The sequence below is a fragment of the Centruroides vittatus genome, unplaced genomic scaffold (genome assembly GCF_030686945.1).
Source record: "Centruroides vittatus isolate TY-2023 unplaced genomic scaffold, ASM3068694v2 contig_1401, whole genome shotgun sequence".
Classification (NCBI taxonomy): Eukaryota; Metazoa; Arthropoda; class Arachnida; order Scorpiones; family Buthidae; genus Centruroides; species Centruroides vittatus.
Window position 1 is genome coordinate 22,076 of NW_027120880.1, and position 26,966 is coordinate 49,041.

A 26,966-nucleotide genomic window follows, 5' to 3' on the forward strand; every position below is an offset into this window, starting at 1 on the left:
AAGTAAAATAAATTTTCTAAACTAGAGAAATGATTAGCACAAAAATAAAATATCCGAATATTCTATTGTTTTCTGTTTAGCTCACTCACCCCTTCTATGACAGCATGAAGTCTACATTTAGGTCCGTACGTAACAATGACCTCAAACTGTTATCAAGGTCAGAGCCACACAAGGTTGAAAGTGAAAAGGAGAGCGTGAATAATAACAGAAACTTTTTCGACGTACAGTACCTGTATTTTCCGTGTATAATGTAAATTGTAAACAAACCTTCTCGAAAATATTTATTTATTTAAATTACGTATGTAAAATATAAATCTAAATTAGAATAAAGATATGTTTCGTATATTAAAGTAGAGGTGACTTTTAGATAACGCTTATATATTGTATATAAAACAACGGTATAGGCTAAATAATCTAAGCTAAATGTAACATCTATAAAAGAAAAAAAAACTTATAAATTAATATATAAATTATTTTTTAAACTAATTTATTATCTTTTATATTGATAAACACAGGTTCATTATAGGCTGATTATTACTAATAAGAAGTAATAGTCTAACTAACCCGTTTTCTTCAATCACTACTTTCTCATAAAAAGCATTCAGTCATGCTTGATGGGGGAATTTCTAGTATTTATATAATTTAAGTTTATTTTTATGTACTTGTGTTTTCAATTTATATTTTAAAGCTTACCAAACACAGCAATCGAGTATTTGAAAACGATTTAGGTCAGAGTAAAGGAAAAAGTATCCATCTAAAAAAAAGTCTTAAACTTAATATTAACGAATAGACATAGACATATCTAGATGTTATTTGACACGCTGAATCGATTGGCATTAAAAGAAATTACTTATGATCAACACTTTAAAAGTTACGAACGATTTTTTATTTCCGGCTATTTGCTTCGTTTAAGATCAACTTTATTAAGAAATACGCAGGAACTCATCGATATTAACAAAGCGAATTACTTTAATTCACCATAATACATTCCATCTACGAGAGAAAGCGACATTAAAAATGCTAAAATGGTGTCGTTAGCCCGCGAACACACGTACACACGACAACCATGTAGGGACAACTGATGTAAGAAAATTTTCCCTGACAGGTGGGGAATATGTCGAACGTGACGTCACTTCCACAAATCGCTGCTACTCAGAAAACGGGTTTCAAGTTTGTTCCTTTTTACCTTGTTTTTTGGAGATTCTTTTTGTGTAATTTCGGCTCACTTCATTTCAAAATTTCTTCATTCTTCACTTTTACTTCTTAGGAGAGTAAAATTCTGTGTCCTTATTTCCCAGTCTTCTTCAATCTAAAAAAAGAGTAAAATATTATTCGTCCACACAAGGTGAGTGCCTTGACCACTACACAATTGTCTTCGTCTACTTCCAGTTTCTTTTGTTTTCTTCCTGCACGTGGTCTAAATCTTTTTCAGAAATAAATCCCTGAACAAGAAGGGAACCCCTCTGCGACGGGAACCTAATTAAAGAAATTTCCCTCAACAAAGGAGATAAGGTCTGTTTTTACAATATAGGAAAGATTTGTTAAACTTCTAGATTTCTAAAATAATTTTAATGAAACAGTTAAGGGGATATTCGGGAAATTTATACAAATTTAATCAATGGCCGTGAATGTGCTAGGTTAATTTACATATAAAGAAAATAGACTGTTTTCGGATCGTGCATCTGCTTTTGATAAATTGATTCATTTAAATGAAGAAAACCAGCCGTTCGGTCTCCGATTCCAACGAAACTTGGCGAGCAAGTAGCCGTAAACACAAATGTTTTTTTTTTTTTTTTTTTTGTCCGAATAATATGGCTCACTTCTGAAGCATTTCCGAACAATGGTCTTTCGAAATTGAGTGTTTAGCTTATAAGACTGAAAGTTTTACGTTCATTGAGAACTACCACAGTTGAGTGAATAAGATGTTAAACATCGGAGCTAAAGGTTATGGGGTTCTATCCTCTGCAATTTACGAATTTTTTAGTGTAACATAATTATTTAAACGTATCATTATTATTCTCACGTTTAAAGCTTATAGAAGAAGAGATTATAAACGTGACGTAATTTCCTGTTTAGCGAAGTCCCTAGATATTTTTTCTTTATACAGTAAGATCTTGTTTAGCGCTTTCTCGATTAACGCTGCTTTGATCTAGGCTAACGCGGTCTGCTCGAAGCCTTAAAAAAAGCTTCGAGCAGACCCTTACGCTTATCCAAACTATCGCGGCATTTCGTTGATTTGTATATAATAAAATTATTATCGAATACGAATCAATCAGTAAAAGGTGGCAATTCGTCGTAGCGGTGTACATCCCCTAAATCTATGTTTGGTGGAATTTTGGAAAAAAATATAACATCATGGATGACATAGGCAATATCGACTTCGCATGGCAAGAATTAACTGATAAATGCATGAACGGAGTATGGAAGAAGATATGGCTGAAAATAACCAAGGTTTCTCAACGAGAAGAGCCTATCATTGACCAAATTGTTAATTTAATCTATACGGTAGGATAGATGTAGACGAGAAGGATATTTAGAAGTTACTGTAGGTTTCTGGTGAGAGCTTCGCCAACTACAACCTTCAAGAACTGGCAGAACAAGGAATTCATGTAGAATTGGAAAATAGTGATTCTAAAAACGGAGAACCCAAAGAATTTCTCTACAGATTTCCTCAGTAAAAGTTTCGAAACGATAACCGAAATCGTTAATTAATTAAATTGTAGCAAATGATCTAGATTTTGTAAGGAGTGAAAAAGTAAGACGAGGAGATCTACTGCTATCGACATTTGCTTAACATAAGAAAAAAAAGCAACAAATGACACTAGACATTCATGGAAATTCATGGCAAAAAAGTCAAGAATTTCAGAATGGCCAGGACCTTCATCACAAAAATGAATTTCACATTTTTATGTGCATATGTGTATGTGATATTTAACATATATTATTCTTATATTAATTTGCATAATAACTTAATATTAAAGTAAAATTCGTTTATTGTTGGTCGCGTTTTCCCATTTCCCTATTTACTGTGTGTTAAAATAACCTATTTTAACGCTTCTTTCATTTAGCGCTTTGTCGTCTAGGGACACATCCTAAGCGCTAAACGAGATCTAATTTATTTATTTTCAGATTTCCTGTATTGTTATAATGCTAATGATATGTTAAAATAATAAAATAATTATCTTACACGTAAAAAAAATTTAAAATTACAACGTATTAAACCCATATTCAGTAGATTCAATGCCTAGCATCTCATCATTTCTCTACATCTCATCTGTTCTGAGGAGTTAGGGGCTATCCATAAATTACGTCCGCATTTTTCTTGAAATTTTTATCCCCCTTACCTATCCATTTTTGTTCCATTTTGTACAAGTTTCCGTAACCTTTTCTTCTCTTCGGACGTTCAACGAAACTCAACCCCACAGAATCTTTATCACTATATAAATGATAGATACCATTAGTACAAACGAAACACAAGAAATTCTAAAGTACAGTCAAGCTTCCATATAACAACGTTGTTAAATGCTAAAAAATTTGCTTAATTCGGTAAATTAAATGTTATTTTAACGTAATTTTTTCGTTATTTTATGTAATTTAAATTAATATAAACGTAATTTTAATTTTAAATAAGTTTACATTTATATGTTAAAATACAAGTTAATTTAACTATATTTTTGTAAAATAATTTTTTTTTGTTGCACAGAACAAGAAAAGAATGTCCTCTCTTCGTAATATGCTTCACACTTATTAAGAACATTAAAACTGCTCTATCTACATAGACGTAAACACAGGTTCTACCACGTTTTTCTATAGGTCTTCCACCATCGACAAATTATAAAATTGATTTGTGATTTATTATGGTTGCTTAAGTACTTACAGGTATTCTGAACTTTGCTGCAACGTCTTTCTTTTTTGAACATTTATGAACTTCCCTCGTCAGTTAATATTTTAGTAATGTTAATTATCAGTACAATTCTACAAGAGTTTACAGCATTTTATAACAGATGTCTTTCTTACATAGAGCCAAGGACGACGCCAGCCAATGAGCCAGGGGGGGTAAGATGATGTAAATTGATAGAGGATATGAATTGTATGTAGGTAAAATAAAAACGATTCATAAAGTTTTAATCGTTTACTATGTACCAGAAAAGAAATATCTTAATTAAAACATTTTTTTTAAAACTTACAACAAGCCTAAGAAGCTATTTAATTCTATTTAAAGCCTAAGAAGATTATTTTTAATTAAAACTTAGCATTTAAATAATTTTTTCGAATTTCTAGGGTAGGGCAGCCGCCCCCCCGGCGACGCCCTTGACTGGATATGATGCGACTGCTGGTGTTTTGTAGAAAACACAAACGCTGACTGCCTGGATTTTCGGGGGAAGAAAAAACACGTTAAAATTGATTTTTGAACTGATTTAATGAGGTCATTGAAAAATTGTTATTCTAAAAAAGAGAAATAGAGATGAAGATTTTTTAAAATTTCCTAATGAGTTTAAATAATTAAATCAATCCTAACATTACACTTTATCAACTAAAAAATTATGTGACGTCTTACGTAAATGTACTAGTATATTAAAATATTCTATTAATGTACTAACCGAATATTCATTTATTCAGGGTTTATTCATCAACAAATGAGTTAAATTCGAAATTGTCAATGCAAGCCGCTTGCAGTTTGCTGAAAGCTCGCTGGCAGCAACCGGAAGTTATCTGAGATTTTTAACAGAAATGCAGGCTGCACGCTGAGATTTTGAATACCTCCATTGTTTGGCTAGACGCGCAGGGTAATGTTCACACAACGAGAGATAACACGTGGTTTCGCAAAATTAGCAGTGAGGACACGTGGAACATCGACGAAATCCGAGAAAACATTTTCACGAAAAAACGACGAAAACCGAAACCGATGTCAACGAAAACCGAGGTATTACTGTAGGCCCTACAACTGAAAATAATTATTTTTCATTACCATTATACAAATATTAATAATTTGCATAAGTTTTTGAACGTAGTACGCGTGCGTAATACAGTAAACAAAGTGGCGACCGGAAGCGCGGTCAATGGGGTTCCCTAGGTAAACTTTAACCAAAAAAAATTAAAAAATTCGATTTAGGAAGTCGGCCTACTTCTCTCTATAAAACAGTGGGGGTAACTAATGGGGAATATCCGAACTGCGCGACTCACAACATACCTGGAAAAAAGTTGTCTTTTTTTCTTCACTTTCTCTCCTGGTGCTGTTATCGTTTTCGTCTTTTTCTCCTTTACTCTGTCCTTCAATTGGTCTATAAGTAGGTCCGTCGATCAGTTGCTTTCTCCGTCTGTCACTGGGTTGCTCTGTCCTCTCCAACTCCCCGGGGAGTTCCTTGCTAAGTCGCTCTGTCGGTCAGTCCCTATCCAGTTAGTCCAGTCTGTCAGACTGTTAATCCAGTCCAATCCAGATTTATTTTTCGTTTCAGACCAATCAAGCTTTTGTTCCGTGGAGGTTCAAGTAGTTTGAGGAAAGTATGATTGGTCATCTAGCATTTTCTTTCTCTCTGGTCAACGGAGAATAATATGCGTCCATGTAACATGGATAGCATATCATCGGTCACCCGACACCATCGAAAACAGGGGTAAACGACGGTCTTCCCCTTCGTCTTTTCTTTCGCATTTTGTGAAATTTATAACAATTACTTGATAATTTTGTTGTTCTAATTTGTTTCTCTAAATTGTTATAAATCGATATCACTAAAATGTTGGAAAAGGAAGTCCGTAAAATCACAAAAAATAGGCGAAATTCTTTTACGGTTGATAGATAAACAATCTCGGGTCGGGTCTCGTTTCCATATCTTGTCCAAAGTTAACAATTGCATCAGACAAAACAAAAAAGAAATATAAAATACACATAGAGTTTAAAATGCAATAAAATTTTTAACTGATTAATTAGAATACATTATTAACTAAAAGATTAGAATAAAGTGATCAAAATTAAAAGTATACAGATAACGTATATAACAATAAACGAATACATAACAAAAATGTTTTCGGAGTCGGAATGGTGGTCCTCACATTAGCTTAATACGTAATTTCTCGGTCTAACTCCCGTGTGATACGAGGGATAGCCAAATTGTCTACCTCGGGTTTCCTCACAACCTACTTTTAGAGTCGAAAAATTTGTAACTAGATCACCTGCCACTTTGTTGAAATCGCAAATGGCAACCACTTTCTACTGATTAATTCATTAAGTCGAGGCCTAATAATATTTCATAAATTTCACGAAAACTAAAAGAAGACTTGACACTATACGATAATATATTTAATATGTTTAACTGTGGTGTGAAGATTACTTAGTAATCTCAGTTAACTTTTATTTAATCAGAAGGTTTTTTTTTCAAAAATTTTAATTTTATGTAAGATTGCTTGATAATAAAAAACAATATAACTTTCTTTTGATAAATCTTGTAAGTAATCTCTTGAAATAATTATTTTATTCATCATACGTGATCAGGTGTAGGACAATAAATTATGTAACGAATATTAATCAGTTTTTGTTTAAATTTAAAGCATTCAGAAATGTGTCTGAATTCATTTTAAATGACGATTAGGAAGGAATATATATTCCCAATATAAGGTTCTATGCACTTAATAGTTTATTGCAGTTTTCGACATTTTATTTGTATAGACTGGAGTTTCTGCACTCGTAAATATTAAAACAAACCAGAGAAAGAGACTAAAAACCCTTGAAAATGAGATGAGAGTATGTCTTTCAAAAAACACGACCTAATATTAAAGAAATATGCAAACACTTCAGGCGCATATTTCACATTAAGTTAACATTTTATCAGCAGACACCTTTATGATAACTTTTGTTTTGTATATTTTTGTGCTGTTTGGCAGTAAATTATCTTACTTTAAATAACTTTTTTTTTAACTTTTTAACTTTTAAATATTTCTCATCCTTCATATCTTTACTAACTGTAAAAAAATAATAATAAACATGTCATATTGTAAAGAAATTCCTGAATACAGACACACACACTGATAAACCTTTTTAAATTTATGTTTTGGCTACTATGCCTTGACTCTGGTCCGGCATAGTACACAGCCGCCGGTGTTAAAACCGACTGTAACTCACATAACCCAACATCATCATAACAACAATGCTCAGAGCACAAACGGTTAGGAGTTAGAAGTTGAAATTTGGTACAGAGTTAAAGTACGTCACAAGAATGCACACTAAAAACCAATTTTTGAAAATTCCTTTGCGGGGCAGAGGAGGTCGGTTAAAAATTACCATAAAGAACTTGGCTTCTACTGTACTATATTAGATGCGGTTTTTTTGTGTATGTGTGTTTTTGCGGGAAATCGAACGTACCCCGCAAAGACCCATCTAAAAATTCCGTACTTAATCTCGTAAGAGGGGGTACCTAAATCTTGCACCCGGTGAAAACGTGTAAGATTGGCAATATAACTACGTATATCCAAGAATTTATCATCCCGAATAATCAATCTACCACATTTTAAAATTTCTTTATTCCTCTACTGTACACAATTTAGAGAATTTTTAAAATGTGTTAGATTGGACGCTCGGTGTGATAAACACTTACGAAAGGTAAGCTTTGTAGTTATATAAATCAAATACTATCTAATAACAAACATCAAAACTAAACCATAAAAGAATTTGGTTATTTTAGTCCACGATTGCCACGTTTATCGCGATTCTCGAATGGCTAAAGTGACACACTTTCAATGGTCAAGTAGACAGCGATTGAAAATATATCTTAAATTTTTTCTACTGTTAAGTCTAAGAAACTGTTTATTCCGAATATCAAATGGCAATCTGCCATCGAATAAAATTTTGCAGAAAACTGACGAAATAATTAAACTCCGCATCCCATAAACCAATTAAATCATACTGTTTGCTCGACGGTAACATATTATGTAATTTTCCTACCATAACGTCGGGTCCGATAGGAGAAAAATGTTGCCGAAGGGAGTTGAAGTAACTTGACCAAAAGTAGTCCTTGACTCTCCCGGAAGAGATAACGGTCAACGTCTACTGATTAATACTAGTCCACTATTTATATTTGTAAAGTGATCCTGTGTTAGATAGGGTGTGATGGCACCGCATGTGATCGAAGTTGCTAACCTTAACGTCCAAAGGACTTCATATAAGCCTAAGGCTTATTTCAATTAATCAATTTTGGAAAAATTGCGAGAATGCTTATTTTTGTGATAATAAAATGTTTATATTTTAGCAACAGATTGTATAAACTACGGGAGAAGTATGAACCTCATTAACATCGCGTTTGTACAAAATTTAATAGAATTCGATTTGCTTATTTGGTTACGTCATCGTGAGAGGTTCTTCATTTCGTAACATACATGTACAACAGTTCTTTCAATAAACAGTCGGTCGTCAAAGTTTTCAATAGGATTGGATCGATCACAAATTAATGTGCATGAAATTCGAAAATAATTTTATATTATTTTGTTTTCATACACTTATTCTGGAAAGTAAGAGAAATTTATCGCCATGTTTGCCAAGATTAGTGCACTAACCGACCGAATTTGGTGGATTAGTAACTAATGCCGAATTACGCCTAATCTTAAAATTGTTAGTAATTTTTGTTGGTAAAGTTGGATAAACTGAGCCAGCAAGGATGTAAACGGGAGACAGAACTTCTATACGTCTTTATTCGACGAAGAACTACACACACTAGACGTTAAAAAAAATAGCAAGAATTCAGATAGTCATAGGCAACGAGAAAAAGTAGTCTCATCGTACATCACATTCTATCTTTCAGCAGATAAACTTTTGGCACGTGACAGCCGCATACCTAACAAAAATGCTGGATGCAAAATCAGTAATCCTGTATTTAAAATAGTCGTTGATTTTGCGATTAGTCTAATCGTCTGTCGGTGAAATAGTGGGTTAATGTTAATTGCTTTTCTTCTGTAAATGAAAATTATTCGTTTAAACAACTATTGTTGTAACCTGCTGCTTTTTAAAGTAACCACAATACTGTTTTAATTTACTGAAAGTACAAAGAAACAATGTTAAGGGGCAAGCTTTATGAAAATAAAAGCTTTACACTTTAACGTGACGTTTTCTGCGAAAGTTTAATTATACATTCAAGCGTGCCGTCAGATAAATAAAAGTTAAAACACATGGAAACAAACGAGTAAACATAAACATATCGGACAAAATTTTCACTTCAGATTCCGAACTGAAGTTGCAAATAGAAAATTTCTGCAAAGTCAAAAACTATAAATTTTGTTTTAAAACCATTTACTAATAAATACCGAGTTCTGTAAATTAACAAAAAGTTGTGTTTTTTCAAATACAATTAAAAATTAAAAAAAATACATCTGAATATGAATATTGTGATGCTTCTTAGTTGAAGCTTTTAAAAAATTCAACGAAATCAACAGACCATTTTAATTTTAAACCAGTTTTATTTAAATCTTTTGATCGTTATACATAATAGAAATCATAAGTTTCGCAGAAAAAATTGCTTCTAACTGTGAATATTGTAATGTTTATTTAGGTCCGTATTTCGAATGAATTTCTCTACACATAATTGACATTTATACGTTTTTCTCCGAAGTAGAGCCGAAGCTGTTAATTAAGCTTTCTTTTTGTGTAAACTTCTGTTTACACTCGTCACAAGTGTAAGGTTTTTCTCCAGTACGGATGCGAAGATGTTCAAGTAAATTTCCCTTTATTGAAAACTTCTGTTTACACTCGTCACAACTGTACTGCTTTTCTTTAGTGTGGGTGCGAAGATGTGCAATTAAGGTTTTCTTTTGTCTAAACTTCTGTTTACACTCGTCACAACTGTAAGGCTTTTCTCCAGTATGGGTCCGGAGGTGTGCAATTAAGCTGTCCTTTCGCGAAAACTTCTGTTTACACTCATCACAACTGTAAGGCTTTTCTCCAGTGTGGGTGCGAAGATGTGCAATTAAGGTTTTCTTTTGTCTAAACTTTTGTTTACACTCATCACAACTGTAAGGCTTTTCTCCAGTATGGGTCCGGAGGTGTGCAATTAACGTTTTTTTTCCCCTAAACTTCTGTTTACACTCATCACAAGTGTAAGGCTTTTCTCCAGTGTGGGTGCGAAGATGTTTAATTAAGTTTCCCTTTTCTGTAAATTTCTGTTTACACTCATCACAAGTGTATGGCTTTTCTCCAGTGTGAGTTCGAAGATGTGCAATTAAGTTTCCTTTTTGTGTAAACTTCTGTCTACACTCGTCACAACTGTAAGGCTTTTCTCCAGTGTGGGTACGAAGGTGATTACTTAAGGTTTTCTTTTCTCTAAACTTTTGTTTACACTCATCACAAGTGTAAGGCTTTTCTCCAGTGTGGGTGCGAAGATGTTTAATTAAGTTTCCCTTTTCTGTAAATTTCTGTTTACACTCATCACAAGTGTATGGCTTTTCTCCAGTGTGAGTTCGAAGATGTGCAATTAAGTTTCCTTTTTGTGTAAACTTCTGTCTACACTCGTCACAACTGTAAGGCTTTTCTCCAGTGTGGGTACGAAGGTGATTACTTAAGGTTTTCTTTTCTCTAAACTTTTGTTTACACTCATCACAAGTGTAAGGCTTTTCTCCAGTGTGGGTGCGAAAATGTTTAATTAATGTTCTCTTTTCTGTAAACTTCTGTTTACACTCATCACAAGTGTATGGCTTTTCTCCGGTATGAGTCCGAAGGTGGCTAATTAAGTTTTCTTTCCGTGAAAATTTCCGTCTACACTCATCACAACTGTAAGGCTTTTCTCCTGTATGTATTCTTTCATGACGTTGCAAACTTTGTTTAGATGTCAAGTTCTTCTCACAGTGTTTACATGAAAACATTTTTTGGTTCCTTTTATCTGAAATTATAAAAATTGTTATAAATAGGATTTTATCTCTGTATAATCAATTAATTTTCTTCAATCACAACAATAATTAATCACTAATAATATTTAACTAGAAATAAACATTTTTATATCTAAAAGTAAATTTCTGCATCAAAACACAATAAGTAATTTTAGAGATGATAAAGCTCGAGTATAAATATATCATATTACTAATATGTTCAACCACAGCTAATTAGAGACAACATATTAAAGTAAACAATTTCTGTAAACTCTTTTTAAAATGTTCTTCATGCTTTCCCATTGAATTTTATTTTTTGCTTCTTCGTTTATATTTTAAATGAGGTGCATCGATGTAAGTAAAAGAGTATATAATATGCAATTTATTCTTTAAACTTGGAGAATATTTTCTTCTAAACTTTGTGTTTCATCCAAAGAACAACTGCAAGAAATAACAACAAACATGGAATAAATTGTATAAAATTTGGTTTAGTATGACTTTTTAACATTAAAATAGGTAAGATTGAGATAAAAAAAATACTTCCTTCATAGCAAGTTTCCTATGAGAGAAATTTACAACGTTCAAGCTTGTAAAGTACAAATTCTTAACCGTGAAATATGGAAAGAGTAGAAAAGAGTGAATCGTGGATTTCATTCTTGCAAGACTGGATTTCGTTCTTTTCCTTTTTTAGTTTCTGTTTTCTGTAATTTCAGGTTAAAAGTTAGCTAAATGGAAAAAATAAAACGATGTTAAATATCAGACTAGTTCATATTCAAAGTATTTTGTAGTGATTAAAATTTCCATTCTCTACGCTAAATTTTTTAAAATATATAAATACTCTTTTTTAATTATTTAATATTTACAATAAATTTTTCCAGAAATCACTCTGGTAATCGAACCTCGACTATGACGATAATAATTAATTATAAATGCTTTCATTAAATTTTATTACTTTATTTTAAAAATGCAGCTACCAGTTTCTTAACATTTAAACCTGCGTGTGCGCTGCCACCTGTAATGTTATATTATAATTTAAAAATTTTTATAATTTCAAATCATTATAATATAGCAAAAAGTGTGTTGTATTGTACGGCGCGGAGAATTGGAGTCTAACGAAAACAATATAAAGTAAGCTCTCGGCTTTCAAAAGGCGTGGGCGACGTGGGCCACCTCCTACGGCCTCGCGTCTCGAAGGTTTATGCATTACTTAAAAACCGTGAACGAAAAGTAAAAATTTTACCCGTCATAAAACGATAAATATATTGACATACTAAATTTGTTTTTATTTAGTCTAGCAACATTTGCTGGCGTTACATTGCTATCGCGGAAAATCCCCGCCAGCCAGAGCTGGGTATTTCCCATTCTGTTTGTTTATGCTACTTTCACGCTGGATTCGAATAATCCTTGTCTGACGCTTGTCAATTTACTGAGAATAGCAGTTATGAACTGCCAAAAGACTAAAAATAAAAGGATAACCAAAGACAAAAGAATGTTCGATTATGAAGGCAGCGATCAACCTATACAGTATTACAAATGCCGGTATGAAACAGATTTTTTTTTTTAACACCATGATTGATTCTACAGTAAACAATAGGGATTCGAGGTTTATGAGTTTGAATCAACATTTTGAAAATTTGGTTTTCTCTATGATCGAAGCAAGTTAAAAAATATTCCAAAAGAGCAAATATTAAAAAACTGTCAAAATTTACACTCAGCCTTGCGAGTGGGTGAGAGCAGTGACTTCCAACCTTACGAATTATATGAAGAATTACAAACAATGATCCCAAATTTAACCAACTTGAATAAAGATGTGAAACGGCTTCTCCAATACATTACAGTTAATAACTTGAAAGAAATTTACCCAAATATTCACATTGTGGTTCGAATTTTGTTAACAATACCGGTAAGTACTGCCTACGCTGAAAGCAGCTTTTCAAAATTAAAACCAATAAAAAATTATTCAAGAAATACAATGGGTCAGGAAAGACTTTCAGCTTTGGAGGTTTAATCTATTGAAGCATATATGGCATCTAAGCTGAATTACGGTACAATTATTAAGGAGTTCAGTAAGGCTAAAAGAAGAAATTTCTGTTTCTTTAATTCCTTTTTATTTCAATTTTTCTTTAATGTTAGTAAAAGAATATAGTTTGCATTTTTTTTACTCCATTGCTTTGATAATTATTTTGGATAGTTTGCATTTTTATGAATAAAAATTTGACAGTTTTAACTGCTTTTTATTTTATAAAATCTGTCTTCTTGCGCCACCAGAGGGCCTCACGAAATGCACATACTTTGCCCACATCAAATGTAGGTCGTGCCCGGCCACTGGTCGTCACAAGGGTCATGTTGTCACAGTGCAAATATCACCTATATAATCAAAACTGAATGGTCACATCATTTAGGAGTAGGTTCATTTACCGCTCGCCTACGTCATTACAAAATTCGAATAATATCCGTTGCATTGTTTTCCGTAAATTAGCGTTTAAAAGATTTACAAGTCGCGTAAATTTTGATGCATGCTGTCTTGTGCTGTTTAAAAAATTGCAATTAGAAAAAGGTGAGTAACAACTGTATTTCCTATTAGATGGGTCCTTAATGTATATGTACTGTACATTACGAGCAATCGAATTTTCTATTTTGAAATTAGAAACTATGAACCGGTTTGTTAAGGAAGTTCATTCGGGGCAACTTGTCACTAAGACTGACTCATCAGAAGAGAACGAAAAGATTTTCTGTTTGGTTTGTGGTGAGAGTTTGATCTCACGAGCTATGTACAGATGTAAATCCATATTATGTTTGTCACAAATGGGACTCTGAAAAGAATATATAAAGATTCGCGTTACTTGTCTTTCGTAGAATAAATAATAGTAATTTAGTAATCTATTTTCTTTATAGAATTGGCACGAGTAAATGTCATATTACGCATAATTTAACATAAGCAAAATAAACTCATGAAATGTGAGAACTTAGACTATATACCCTGTAATAATATACCTGTTACTCTGTGACAAAATACCCCGTATACGGGTATGTTGTCACAGGGTAACACACTTTCTAAAATAATAATTATGACAAAAAATAATTGAATGTTTATATATTTATTATAAACCAAATCAAAAGATATGTAGGTGTATACATTTTTACTTAAACGTAAATAAATTGATATTATAGATTCTAAAACTAGAAATGACTAAAAACTGTGACAACTAGTCCCGGTCTCCCCTACCTGAAATCGAGCTTCTTCATATTGGCGCTGTATGCAGCAGCGGCATAATTTAGAATTAATACTCGCTAAAAATCAAAACCACACAAGTTGGAAAGTAAAGAGTTGGACGTTTTTGACGCCCGGTATTATTCGTGTATAATAAAAAGAAATTTTCTCAAAATATTAATATATTTGTGTAACGTAGACATACGTAAAAATAAATTAGAATAAAGATGTTTCGTATGTTGAGGTACAGATGACTTTTAGATAACTTATATATCTTATATAAAACTACACTACAGGCTTCACTAATCTAAGCTAAAAGTAACATCTACAAATAAACCCAAATAAATATATAAACCATTCACTAGACCATTGGTTCTCAATCCATGGTCCGCGGAACACGGGTCTTCCGTTTTTAAGCGTTCCGAGGAAAAAAATGTCAAAGTTTAGTGTTTCCCGAGTTCAAAAAGATTGATAACCACGGCTGTAAACCAATGGTTCGTAAACTTATTACGCCCATAGACCCCTTCTCATACAAAAAACCTGACCATGAACCCCAAGGTGAAATACCCAACAAAAGTATATAATAGCAAAATTACAAATTTAACTTTGATGACTTGAATTATGAATAATGACGTAAGAACAAAATATAAATAAAACATTTACCAATTTAAAGTAATATTTACTGCTAAAATTATTAGCTAAAGGGGGGCGTGGCTCGACAGTCGGAGCTGTTGGTGACTTTTGCTTCGTGGTTCAACAAGTGTTAAGAAACTACTGCTGTTCTTTAATCTTTTTAACCCAAAATTACTAAAACTGTATAAAAATCTTCATTTTCGAAAAAATATTAATAATTAATTAATATGCAGCGTTCACCAGCTAAACGAGGTAGACCTCCGCTTAACAGAACCAAACCGGAAAGTCGAAAGTCTCAACCAGGTGCATCCAACTCCAAACTTATAACGGATTTTAACTTATTAATGGATAAAGAATCACAAGAACCATCCTTAGAAGTCAACAACCAACGTATGGACACTTCTTCACAAAGACTACAGAATTCACCAGGTGAGTCCAATATAATCCATCCATCATCTTCGACAAATTCGAATGACACTCTAACAACAGATCTATGGTACAAAATTTCGGAACTTATTAATACTTCTAATAATAAACTATCTACCCAAATGGAATCTATAAAAGAAGATTTGAATTTAATCCATGAAACTATACGTGAGAATAAAATACAATTCCAAAGAATGGACAGTCAAATTGAAAACCTAAAACTACAAATCGACAATCTAAAATCAGGAAAGGAACTGATACAGTATAAAATGGACACCCTGATCAACGACCATCACTATAATAATATAATAATATATAATTATCCCACGTCAAATAGTATTTCTAAATCAGAAATTCTTAAATTTATTAACTCTTCATTAAACCTGCACAATATACTTCAGGAAGATATTCTTGATATAACTCAATTAACCAAATCAACGAATTCTGTTATCAGAATATCACTTAGTAATAAACAGACCCGTGATCAAATTTTTAATTCCTTCATATCAAAGAAACAACAAAAATTATTGGAAAACTGGGGAAACATCCAGATCGCATCAGACCTTACCAAGGACTCACGTAAAAGAAGGAAAAATTTATTACCGATATATTTCGAATTAAGAAAACAAAATCATTCAGTCAAACTACGTAACGATATTCTACAAATAAACAGAGATAGAATAACTTTTAATATCGATACGGGAAAACTTGTTTATGTGGATACTTTTCTACCTTTTTCTACCTTACCAGAATCAGCAAGCTGATATACATTACAAAATAAATCTCATCAGGAAAAAGTTATCAAAAATATAATCCCAACTACTGTCATCAACTGGAATAGTCAAGGCTTAAAGAATAAAATAACATCACTAAATCTTCTCCAATTAAAATATGACCCTGATATAATTGGTATAACTGAAACATGGATTATACTGGATCTGTTCTATAATTCTACTTTTTTCAATAACTTTACAACAATTACAGTCCCAGCACGTAAACCTTCTGGCCCTGGTCGTCCAAGTGGTGGATTGTGTATCTTATTAAAAAAACATCTCTGTAAAATACAACAAATCAAAAAGTCTGACAACTATATATTGCTCCTACTTTCAATGAATAAACCAATATTAGGCAACAAAGATTACCGACAAATAATAGTAATGATCACCTATATTCCACCCAACTGTCTGACAAAACTTAATGAAATATTTAAAATAATCGAAAATTGGCAACATATAACTCCATATATCCTTTTACTGGGAGATTTTAATGCAAGAATCGCTGAAATGACAGATTCATATTATAATGGTCCTAATTATCAAATACAAAATATCAGACGATCCAAAGATAATACTACTAATAAACTAGGAATAAACTTAATAAAAATAATAAAAGACCATAAACTATTCATTTTAAATGGACGTCTCAAACCTGATTATCCAGCTGAATTTACTTGTATTGAATATAACGGCAAATCCACCATAGACCTAACAATATGCTCTGAATACATGTTAGATTGCTGTCTAGATTTCGCCATAACTACGCAAGACACATCAGACCACTTTCCAACCATATCAAAATTTCTACTATCCTCAGAAAATTCATCAACTAAGGAGTGCAATAAACAAACGAGAATCTACTACAAAATGTCGAAATACTCCAATGAAATCGAAAATAGATTCAACAATATTCCAGAAATAACAAATTTGAATTCTGATATAATATATAACCAAATAATTCAAATAATGAACGATTATATTCAAATTAAAAACGATAAAAGAATCATTCAGAACAAATTTAAAAAACCATGGTTTGACAAAGATTGCTACAAGATGAAAAAAATGAAGCAAACAAGTTTAAAAACATTCCGTGAAAACTCAAATACTTTAAATTTCAATAACTACAGAAAGCTCAAGCAAACCTATAACAACCTAATTAAAGCAAAAAAGAAAAATTATCTTTCTAAACTTGAAACAACACTACTAAAAAGTAGCAATGATAGCAAAACTTTCTGGACAATAATACAAAAATTCCGATTTAAATTTGACTTATGTGACAATAACTCAATGATAAATTTTGAAGCCTGGAAAAAATTTTATCAACGCCTTCCTGTTACCCAAATTATACCTAACTTAATGTTTAACTACAACTCCAACAACGAATGTCTTAATTCTAAATTTACACTCAAGGAACTTGATGAAATCATAAATAAAACTCGCATTAATACATCACCAGGAAATGATCATATTCCAACTAAGTTCCTAAAAACATTGTCAAATCAAGCAAGAGTGAAACTGCTACAACTTTTCAATTCTATGTACAAAACAACTAACTACCCGGACTCCTGGAATTCAGTAAATTTATCAATGATACATAAAAAAGGTGATAAAACTTCTCCAACTAATTATAGACCTATAGCATTACTGTCAACATTAAGGAAATGTTTTACATCTTTATTAGCTACAAAATTCCAATACTGGACTAAAATAACTGACCTCGAAGCAAAATTTCAATACGCCTTCTTCAAAAACAAAGGAACAGAATCTGCTATTTTCTTACTATCATCCATAATACAACTTCATCTGAGAAAAAAGCAAAGAAAAATATATGTTGCATTCATTGACATCCAAAAAGCATTCGACTCTGTTTTTGTCCCGCTACTGGTATATAAGTTAAAAATTAACGGAGCAGGTAATCAATTTGCAAACACAATATCTAAGCTATTCTCAAACTATAATGCAAAAATTAAACAGGGCAAAGCCGTCTCACCATCGCTAACATTAACACGTGGAATACTCCAAGGTGACCCTCTTTCGCCATACCTATTTAATTTTTATTTACTTGAAATTGATCACATATTTCAGAATTGCTCAGATGGAATAGAACTTGGTGACAGGACCTTTCATTATGTGTTATTTGCTGATGACCTTGCAATCTTCGCTCCGACAAAAATATCACTACAAAGAAAAATTAATCAACTAAATTCTTACCTCAACTCAATCCAATTAACAATCAATCCTACCAAAACGAAAGTCGTTATATTCCGCAAGAATAGTAAAATCTCCAAAAAAGAAACAACGATATATCTAGACAAGCAACCTCTACAAATGGTAAATGAAGTCAATTTCCTAGGTGTAATATTCGATTGGAATCATACTTTCAAAGCACATATTTCGTATTTGAACAATAAAGTAAAACTTGTTACAGATAATCTGCTAAACTTATATTCTAACTTAAAAACCTCCGATTTAGCTATTCATATGAAATTGTATAACGCAATCATTAACCCAATCATATATTACGCATCCCCAATATGGGGTCTCGACTATATATATAAATTAGAAAAATTTCACATATACTTTCTCCGCAAACTGCTTCACTTAGAAAGAACAGTCCCAGGCTACGCAATTCGCCACGAAACTAACCGTATCTGCTCTTATCCATTATTCTTAAAACGTATCATTAAATTCTACTATCGTCTAAAATTCAAATCCGACAGTAATATTACGTTTTTGCACCACGAAATAATCAAAGGCAGTACTAAATCAACCACAATACAACTCTGGCAAACTAAACTAAATAAAATACTAAATTCTTTTGGAGTATCAGATCTTTTATTCAAAGATAATATTCAGGACTGGAAATTTGGATATACTATGTTAATGGAATCAGCTTTCGCTCAATCGATAAACATGGATCAAAATAGTCTAAATCACAATTCCTATCATCCTTGGTACTTAAAAATTTTACAAATACCTTCTGTACAACCTTATATGATAAAATCAACTAACTTCAATGTGAAAAGGCTAATTTCACAATTACGTCTAAATAAATATTCCCTTTATATCAATAATATCTATATTGACCTGTCAAACAATCATTGTCCATGGTGCAAATTCGATAACTTCTCAATTGAACACTTACTTCAGAAATGTCAAAACCTCTCTAATGTGCGTGACTCTCTCAACATTCCTCGAATATTCCAAAGTGATTCATCCCAAGATTATAGAAATTCTTTAAATAATCTAAATAAAAACGATCTCTATGCTCTGTACAATTATTTCATTAAGATTACAAAAATGTTGTAAATCTATGTCAATATGTCTAAATATACCAACAATGTATAACTTCACTAATATTGTATAATTATATTACTGTGTTTGTTAAAACAACTGTTTTTATTTATGTTAATAACGAAACAATATAAAACCAATGTATAAAAATGGTTAAATATTAATAATCCAGTTAATGTTTTAATAATACGAAAATTTATAAGTTAATTTTGTACAACCCCCTGCAACAGGGATAATTCCCTTTTTGTGAATAAAGATATTGATTGATTGATTATTAGCTAAAGGTTGCCCGTTTTCGAGAAAAGTGTTTAATATAATGAAACAAATTTTATATCTTTATGATTGTGTTATAAATTAAATATAAAAACATCTTTTTGACCAAAATAAATGTATTACTTATATATTTTTAGTCATTAAATAGTTTTAATAGATAAAATTATAATTTCTATTATGATTCATATATTATAAAATAAAATAAAAAATTAAATTGTATAGAATTAACAATATATTTTAATTAAAAAGTACCTTGTTCTATATTGAGATTTGTTATAGTAAAATATTTTTATAAATTACAATATTATATTTATATTTCTAATTATATTTTATAAATTACATTTATAACATAAAAGTAACTATAAAATACTTAGTAACTGCGTAAATTTTAACTACAACACGATTATCAAGTTATTTTCTATTTTTAATATTCTTTCTGATAATATGAGATTTTTTAATTAACAGTCTTTTGGATAGAAAAAACAGCTTAAAAATAGACGATAAAATCTAAAACACACAATATTTGTAGTTTTCTAGCACTAACTTTATTGGCAAAACAAACGTTTACGTCAGAGCTTAAAATTGACTACCAATTTATTTATTGTTATTTATTTTGAACTCTCTTAACAATGAAAGTGAGTCACAATCATTTAACTTTTTATTTAACCTCTTTTGGACCTTTCATCTCGTCCATGCACCCCAAAATTAATTCTAATTTGCAACGTATTCCACTAGCGATTCCAACGACCTTCTTGGTCCATTGAAACCACTTTGAAAAACCGCTCTAAACGAATTTATTCTTGTTAATATTCATAAACAGGTGTTTACTAGAGGTCGATATGTTTTCATAATTAATTTTACTTTTATGTAATAATTTTATTTAATTTGAATATCGTCGATAATTTTAAATGAACGATATGACATTTAATTCTTTTCTTATCGTCAAAGCTCTAAAAACTTAAATGTAAAGTAATTTATAACAAAAAATATATAAATAAATTTAATTAAGTCTGAAATAAATATAAATATCTAACATGATTATAGTCCAATCATTCATATTTATTCTTCATTAAGTGAACATTTAATCTATAGAATATCCATTATTGTAATGCAGGCCTGGCCAACCTGCGGCCCGTCACGTTAAAGTGTGTGGCCCGCTATGTGATATTATATATCTATTAAAACTTTTGTTTCCCGTTATGTGTATAACAAAACAATTAAATAAATGAAAATTTGCATGTGTCATTGTTATAATGCGCAAGTGCGAGTACGAACTCTTGGTATAACAATAAAACCTTATTCATTTTATATTTGTTTTACTTTTTTAAAAGCATGTTTGCCTAATTGTGGCCCACCGTAATGTTACGCGTGATCAAAGTTGCCCGCGAAACAATTTGGGTTGGCCAAGCCTGTCGTAATGGAACGTTTATTTCTAAATTAAAATGTTTAAGTACAATTTCGTTTCATGACTGTGATTAACGATTTGAGCTAAGGACTAGAATTATGGATGCAAAGAAAAAAGAAATTACTACTACTTAGAAAAAAGTTTTGAGTTAGATTCTATTTACCTTGTTTTTGGTGATTCTTTCACTGTAATAATAGCTTATATCATTCCGAAATTATTTTTTTCCTTCACTTTTACTTCTTAGAAGAGTTAAATTCAGTGTTTCTTATTTCGTACGTCTTTTTCAATCTAAAATAAAATAAATAATAAGTGAAATAGAATTCGTCCACACAAGTTGAGTGTCTTGACCACACTACACTATTCTGTTCGTCTACATTCTGTTTCTTTTGTTCCTTTTCCACACGTGGCCTGAATCCTTTCTAAGAATAAATTCCTGAACAATGAGGAAACCCCTCGGCGATAGTAACTCTTATTAAGAAAATTTGTCTATACGTACGGAGCATTAAGATAAGAGAAATTTTGTTAAAATTGTAGATTTCTAAGGAAATTTTAATTAAAAAGTTAGGGAAATTCTGAAAATTCACTCAAAATGTATTTATAGTCGAGTGTTTACTATATTAATTTACATATATGGAAAATCGACCCTTTTCGGCTTGTGCATCTACTTTTGATAAACTAATTCGATAACAAGGAAAGGGCCAGAGTTCAGTTCTGAAATTCGAACGAAGCTCGACGAGCAAGTAGCCCTAAACACATGTTTTCTCGTCTAAATAATATGACCCACTTCTGAGTCGTTCCAAACAATGATTTTTAAAATTTACGTGTTTAGCTTATAAGACTGGAAGTTGTGAATGGATGTCGAACTTCCATAGTCGAGTGAATAAGATGTTAAACATCAGACCTGAAGGTTATGAAATTCTATTTTCTGCAATTTACGAATTCTTTAGTGTAGCATAATTATTTTATTACTGTAACGTATCATTCCTCACGTTTAAAGTTCATAGAAGAAGAAATTATAAACTCGGGACATGACTTGTAGTTTTACGAAGCGAATTCTCTAGATATAACTCTTTTATATCCTTGAATAAATTCTTTTTTCTTAATGTTTATTTTCAGATCTGATGGTTTTCTTATTCGAAGTGTGACAAACACGAGCGCACGAGGAAATTATCCATAAAATTATCAATCAAACAATAAGATGTGACTATGCTACTCAATTTTCATGTCAGACTTGTGTTATTCGTTTATGCGTATTAACGTATGAAGGTTATTCGAATGTGCAGTCATAATATGCAACAACCAGCGAAAATATGTAAAAATAAAAATTTTATTTCACGATATAAATAAGTTAAATATGAAGAAACTTCTTTTTCCAATAACAAAAAACGACGTCATTGTTTTAAAATCTATGGTTTTATAACCTTTGAACACCAGTGTAACTTCCAGTTTTATAAGCCAAACATTTAATATTCAGAGGCACGTTTTTCGGAAACGATTTAGAAGTGGTCTGTTTATTTAGACAAGAAACTATTTGTGTTTAGGGCTACTTGTTTTCCATGTTTCGTTCCAATCGGAGAGTCGAAGGTCTTGTTCTCTCCTTGTTAGAAAATGGACTCGAAATCCTGTTCATGTCGAGAGTGGTTATTTTGTTGAGTTGTAATAACTCGTAGAAAAGAAAAAAAACGAAATTTTCCTTGGTAGAGAAATATCTGGCAATGTAGAAAAAATTTTTGTTAGAAGCGGAGGAAAATGCGGTCCGAATTTCCTGTCACTGAGCCGTCTCCCCGGAGAGCCGTTTACAAATAAGACGTTAGACAGGGAAAATGTAACAATGGAAAATAGGATAAATAACATAATACTCAATACAAAATATGACATTTTAAAATCATCTTAGAAGTGACTTGTTATTTAACGGTAGTTTTAAATATTTCTAAACATTCTGAAAACAACTTTGTAAGGTCAGCTTGTAAGCATAAACGTGTTTCTAATTGGTACGCAGAGCTTCGCTACTTTATGTCGAGACACGTGATGTCATGAGTCGTTTCGTAGTCACGTGGTTTAGATAGAACGAAAAATGATGTTCATTTTTTGTTCTCAGGCATTTGATTTCGTTCTCCTCAACCTATTATTATTAAACTTACTCCGTGATTATTTCGACTCAAATTCGCAGTTCCATAATTGGTTAAATAATTAGTTTTTATCAAGAGTTTTTAAAATAAGCATCAGTGAATTTCTTAATTTCTTTCAAAAAATGGCTGACGAATTAACACATTTCTCAGGGGAGACTCTAATAGAAGATCATTTCTGCAATAAAAGACTTGTTCTCGGTGATTTGACATGACGAAAATGAAGAGATTTTATTCTTTTATACGTATTTTTTAACTGAATTGTGTAATTTTACACCAATATGTGGAAACCCTCAAGGTTTTGTAATAAGCAGCAATTCTTTTCGCCGTGTATTAATAACCTATTTAACAATATATCGTCAAAGGTATTAAAATTTTAACTCACGACCCATTATTCCTATAAACCGACTTAAGTACTATACTTTCGGTCTTCAGAACGCATAATTTAAATATTAATGTTCAGAAAACCGTTATAATGTGGCTCATAAGTTAATTCGCATGGACGAATAAGACAAGTCTGACACGAAAATTGAGTAGCGTAGTCGCATCTTATTTTTTGATTGTTAATTTTATGGACAATTTTTTCGTGCGCTCGTGTTTGTCACACTTCGAACAAGAAAACCATCAGATCTGAAAATAAACATTAAGAAAAAAGAATTTATTCAAGGATATAAAAAGTTATATTTAGAGAATTCGCTTCGTAAAACTACAAGTCATGTCCCGAGTTTATAATTTTTTCTATGAGCTTTAAACGTGAGGAATGATACGTTACAGTAATAAAATAATTATGCTAGATGAAAGAATTCGTAAATTGCAGAGAATAGAATTTTATAACCTTCAGGTCCGATGTTTAACATCTTATTCACTCGACTATGGAAGTTCATCATCCATTCCGAACTACTAGTCCTAGTTTTATAAGCTAAACACGTAAATTTCAAAAGTCATTGTTTGGAAACGCTTCAGAAGTAGGTAATATTATTTAGACGAGGAAACATTTGTGTTTAGGTCTACTTGCTCGCCTAGTTTCGTTCGAATCTCAGGCCTGTACGTCTGGCCCTCTCCTTGTTATCGAATCAGTTTATCAGAAGTAAATGCATAAGCCGAAAACACCCGAACTAGAAATTTAACAAATTTTTTCCTATGTTCGGTACGTATTCGCGTTTTTCATGAACTATAGAGGGCGCTGCATTTTTACAAATTGGATACTTTATCTGGGTTGCTTGTAACTAGTAATGTAAAATTAATCGTATATTACTGTACGATATAATGATATATGCTGCTTGTAGCTGTTTATCGAGAAATTTTATAGAAGGAGAACAATTATTGCTAGCGGGACACGTCATTATGTGGTATCGAAACAAATGTGCGAGATCGTTTTATACATATTTGTGTCCTTTATGTTAAAAAAACATCAGCTTTGACGTTGTGCTATCAGGGCCGGATTTTCAAGTAAAAAGTTATGTAAGTTGTTGTTTAGGGCTTCGACTTTCAAGGGACCTCAAACATTTGTATAAAAAAAAACTTGAAGTCGAGTTTTGTAATAAACATTTTCTTACAAACCAACAAAATATACTTTACTTTTTATTTTGTGTAGTAATTCATAAATTTTTTTTCTAAGAATTAACATAAGATTTCTTTTAAAGAAATTGATAAAACCAATTTAAAAAGATATTTAACGGAATGGGTATAAAAATTTAATTAAATTCAGGTAGTTATAAAACAGAATATTAGTGAAACCTCGCATCTTTTTTTCCCAATATCCGTATTATAATCTGATCTAATTCTTCTCTTTTTATGATTGACTTCTAAAATTGTGAAGGGTTGATAAGGGGCATTACAAAATTCAGCATAAGGCTTCGAAATGCTTAAATCCGACCCTGTGTACCACACAAAATTACTGGCATGATAATGCACAAGAATGAATCAAACGACCCAGATAGAATAGTTTAGAATAGTTATGTATCACGTGACTTCTTCGTTTATCGGTGATGCGAAACGTACCGATCGGTAAAAATTGAAAAATTAATCAAAAAATTCGATTAATTTGCGTTATATTCGAGTTTTCCAGCGATCTTAGCTTTTATTCGCTCTTCTGTAGGTCTATTAACTTTGTTGTTTTGTTATTACTCCTGGGCCATAAATACATTTCCTTACCATTCTACAGTAAATCTTCGCAGTTAACTACACAGTTGGCTGAAAACAATCAAAGGGAAACTCCTTCTAAGGTTTTATTGGGTATCTTCTGTCATAAACTTTTATAAATAGTATCTTCTGTCTTTGTTGACAATACTTTAACTAATCACAGATTTGTGAAAGGAAAAAATTGCCGCGAAAAGCCCCGCCTTTAACCTTCCAAGTAAAATGTAAACAATCACAGTAAATTCGCTTTTTAAATCGGTTTTTAGCTCTAATTAACTAATTTAATGCACTTAGACATTAAATTAGCTACTTCGACAATATTTAGGCGAGAAAATATGTTTTGAAAACTATCTAGCGATAAATATTCCCCGGGAAACTCCACCTTCCTATAGTAAGTCTACGGAAGATGTTCGTGCTGTTAATTGGCTTTAAAATTTTTGTCAAATGAATTCATATATATTTTGAATACATTTAATTATTTTACAAAAATAAGAGCAAAGCCGTGTCAGTCGTACAGTTGACTGACTAATCGCTGTCGTTCACGATAACAATCGACTACTCTCTCAGCTTAGTAATTAGAGACATACTGTGAATAATAGCAATAACATTTCCCCTGCTTTAGGTAGAGAGCTGCGGTTTGTTTTGTTTAAAAGAGGACAGATGTTTCTATCTAATAGATGTACAGTACAAAGTTCAGCGATTCCCTGTAAATGAATTTTTTTCTTTTGTTCGTAAGCTTCAAATTTGTTCGTAAACTTAATATTATTTTAAATATGTATAAAACTAAAAATTATACAATGTAAACTGTAAATTTAATCGAACATAAAAAACAGATTGAATATAGCGCGATATTGAAGCAAAATATCGCGATTTAAAAAATTACACAAAAAAACGCAAAAATGCGCCGCATAACGAATTTCACCTATTAATATTCACTTAATGCTAAAGGTTTTCAGCATGGAAAAAGTTAAACATTAGAAGGCAAGCATCAGATGAAAAATGCAAATAGACAAATTTTGTTAATTAGGGTTACCATCGCCTAGGGGTTTCCTCATTGTTCAGGAATTTATTCTTGGAAAGGATTTAGACCACGTGTTGAAAAGAAACAAAAGAAACAGAATGTAGACGAACAGAATAGTGTAGTGTGGTCAAGACACTCAACTTGTGTGGACGAATACTATTTTTCTGTTTCTTTTTTAAATTGAAGAAGATGTAAAAACAAAAGAAACACGGAATTTTACTGAAGGAAAAAAATCATTTCGGAATGAGGTAAGATTTTAGGAGAGGGGGAGGGAGGGAGGTTTAACCTCCCAAACGGTAGAAACGGAAACTAAAAATTGTATCAATATTTTAATTTATTTTATTTTATTATATACTATAATTAATATTAATGATTGAAGACTTAGAAATCGTTTAATTCTATTAAATTTGTGTGTTAACGAACGATGACGCGGTGACTCGGTGCGATTTTACATTCAGCACGTTTTTTGTTTTTGTGTATTTCTATGCATTTGAGAAATTTTAAATCGTTTACGTAGACTTATTTCGGGTTATTTCGCACGAGGATTACGAGAGTGTCGTTTATTTGGTATTATTTTAATTTAATGCGTTCCGATCGCTTAATTGCCCTTTTTCCTTTACTCGGATCCAGTCGTGGTATTAAAGGTGGTCGCTCTCGCTCGTTTATATCGCTTTCGTTTCGTAAAATAATTTGTAAGGAGGGGACGGGAACACACCAAATTATAGACTGCTTGTGAGGGGAAAAAGAAATTTCGGTATAGTACGTAGGTGTCACGTGACCAGAAATGACGCAATATATTACGTAGGCGTCACGTGACCAAACT

At 31.7% G+C, this 26,966-nt stretch overlaps 2 protein-coding genes and 1 long non-coding RNA gene across 3 annotated transcripts in view; 2 read left to right on the forward strand and 1 right to left on the reverse strand.

Annotated features, from left to right (window-relative positions):
* The first annotated feature begins 3,709 nt into the window (after window positions 1-3,709).
* Window positions 3,710-4,128, forward strand: LOC136968156 (uncharacterized). Its single transcript, XR_010879612.1, has 2 exons — window positions 3,710-3,879; window positions 4,022-4,128. It is a non-coding gene; the product is annotated as an uncharacterized lncRNA (long non-coding RNA).
* Window positions 4,129-9,570: 5,442 nt separating this feature from the next.
* Window positions 9,571-11,050, reverse strand: LOC136968133 (zinc finger protein 84-like). Its single transcript, XM_067262091.1, has one exon. It carries the CDS (start codon window positions 10,834-10,836, stop codon window positions 9,571-9,573), a length of 1,266 nt encoding a protein of 421 aa, XP_067118192.1. The 5' UTR covers window positions 10,837-11,050.
* A 1,357-nt stretch (window positions 11,051-12,407) lies between these two features.
* LOC136968134 (zinc finger protein 850-like) overlaps window positions 12,408-26,966 on the forward strand; it is a 62,374-nt gene continuing 47,815 nt past the window's right edge. Inside the window, 3 exon segments of the mRNA XM_067262092.1 lie at window positions 12,408-12,498; window positions 12,555-12,742; window positions 14,917-15,112. Of these exon segments, the coding sequence (XP_067118193.1) occupies window positions 12,408-12,498; window positions 12,555-12,742; window positions 14,917-15,112 (475 nt within the window).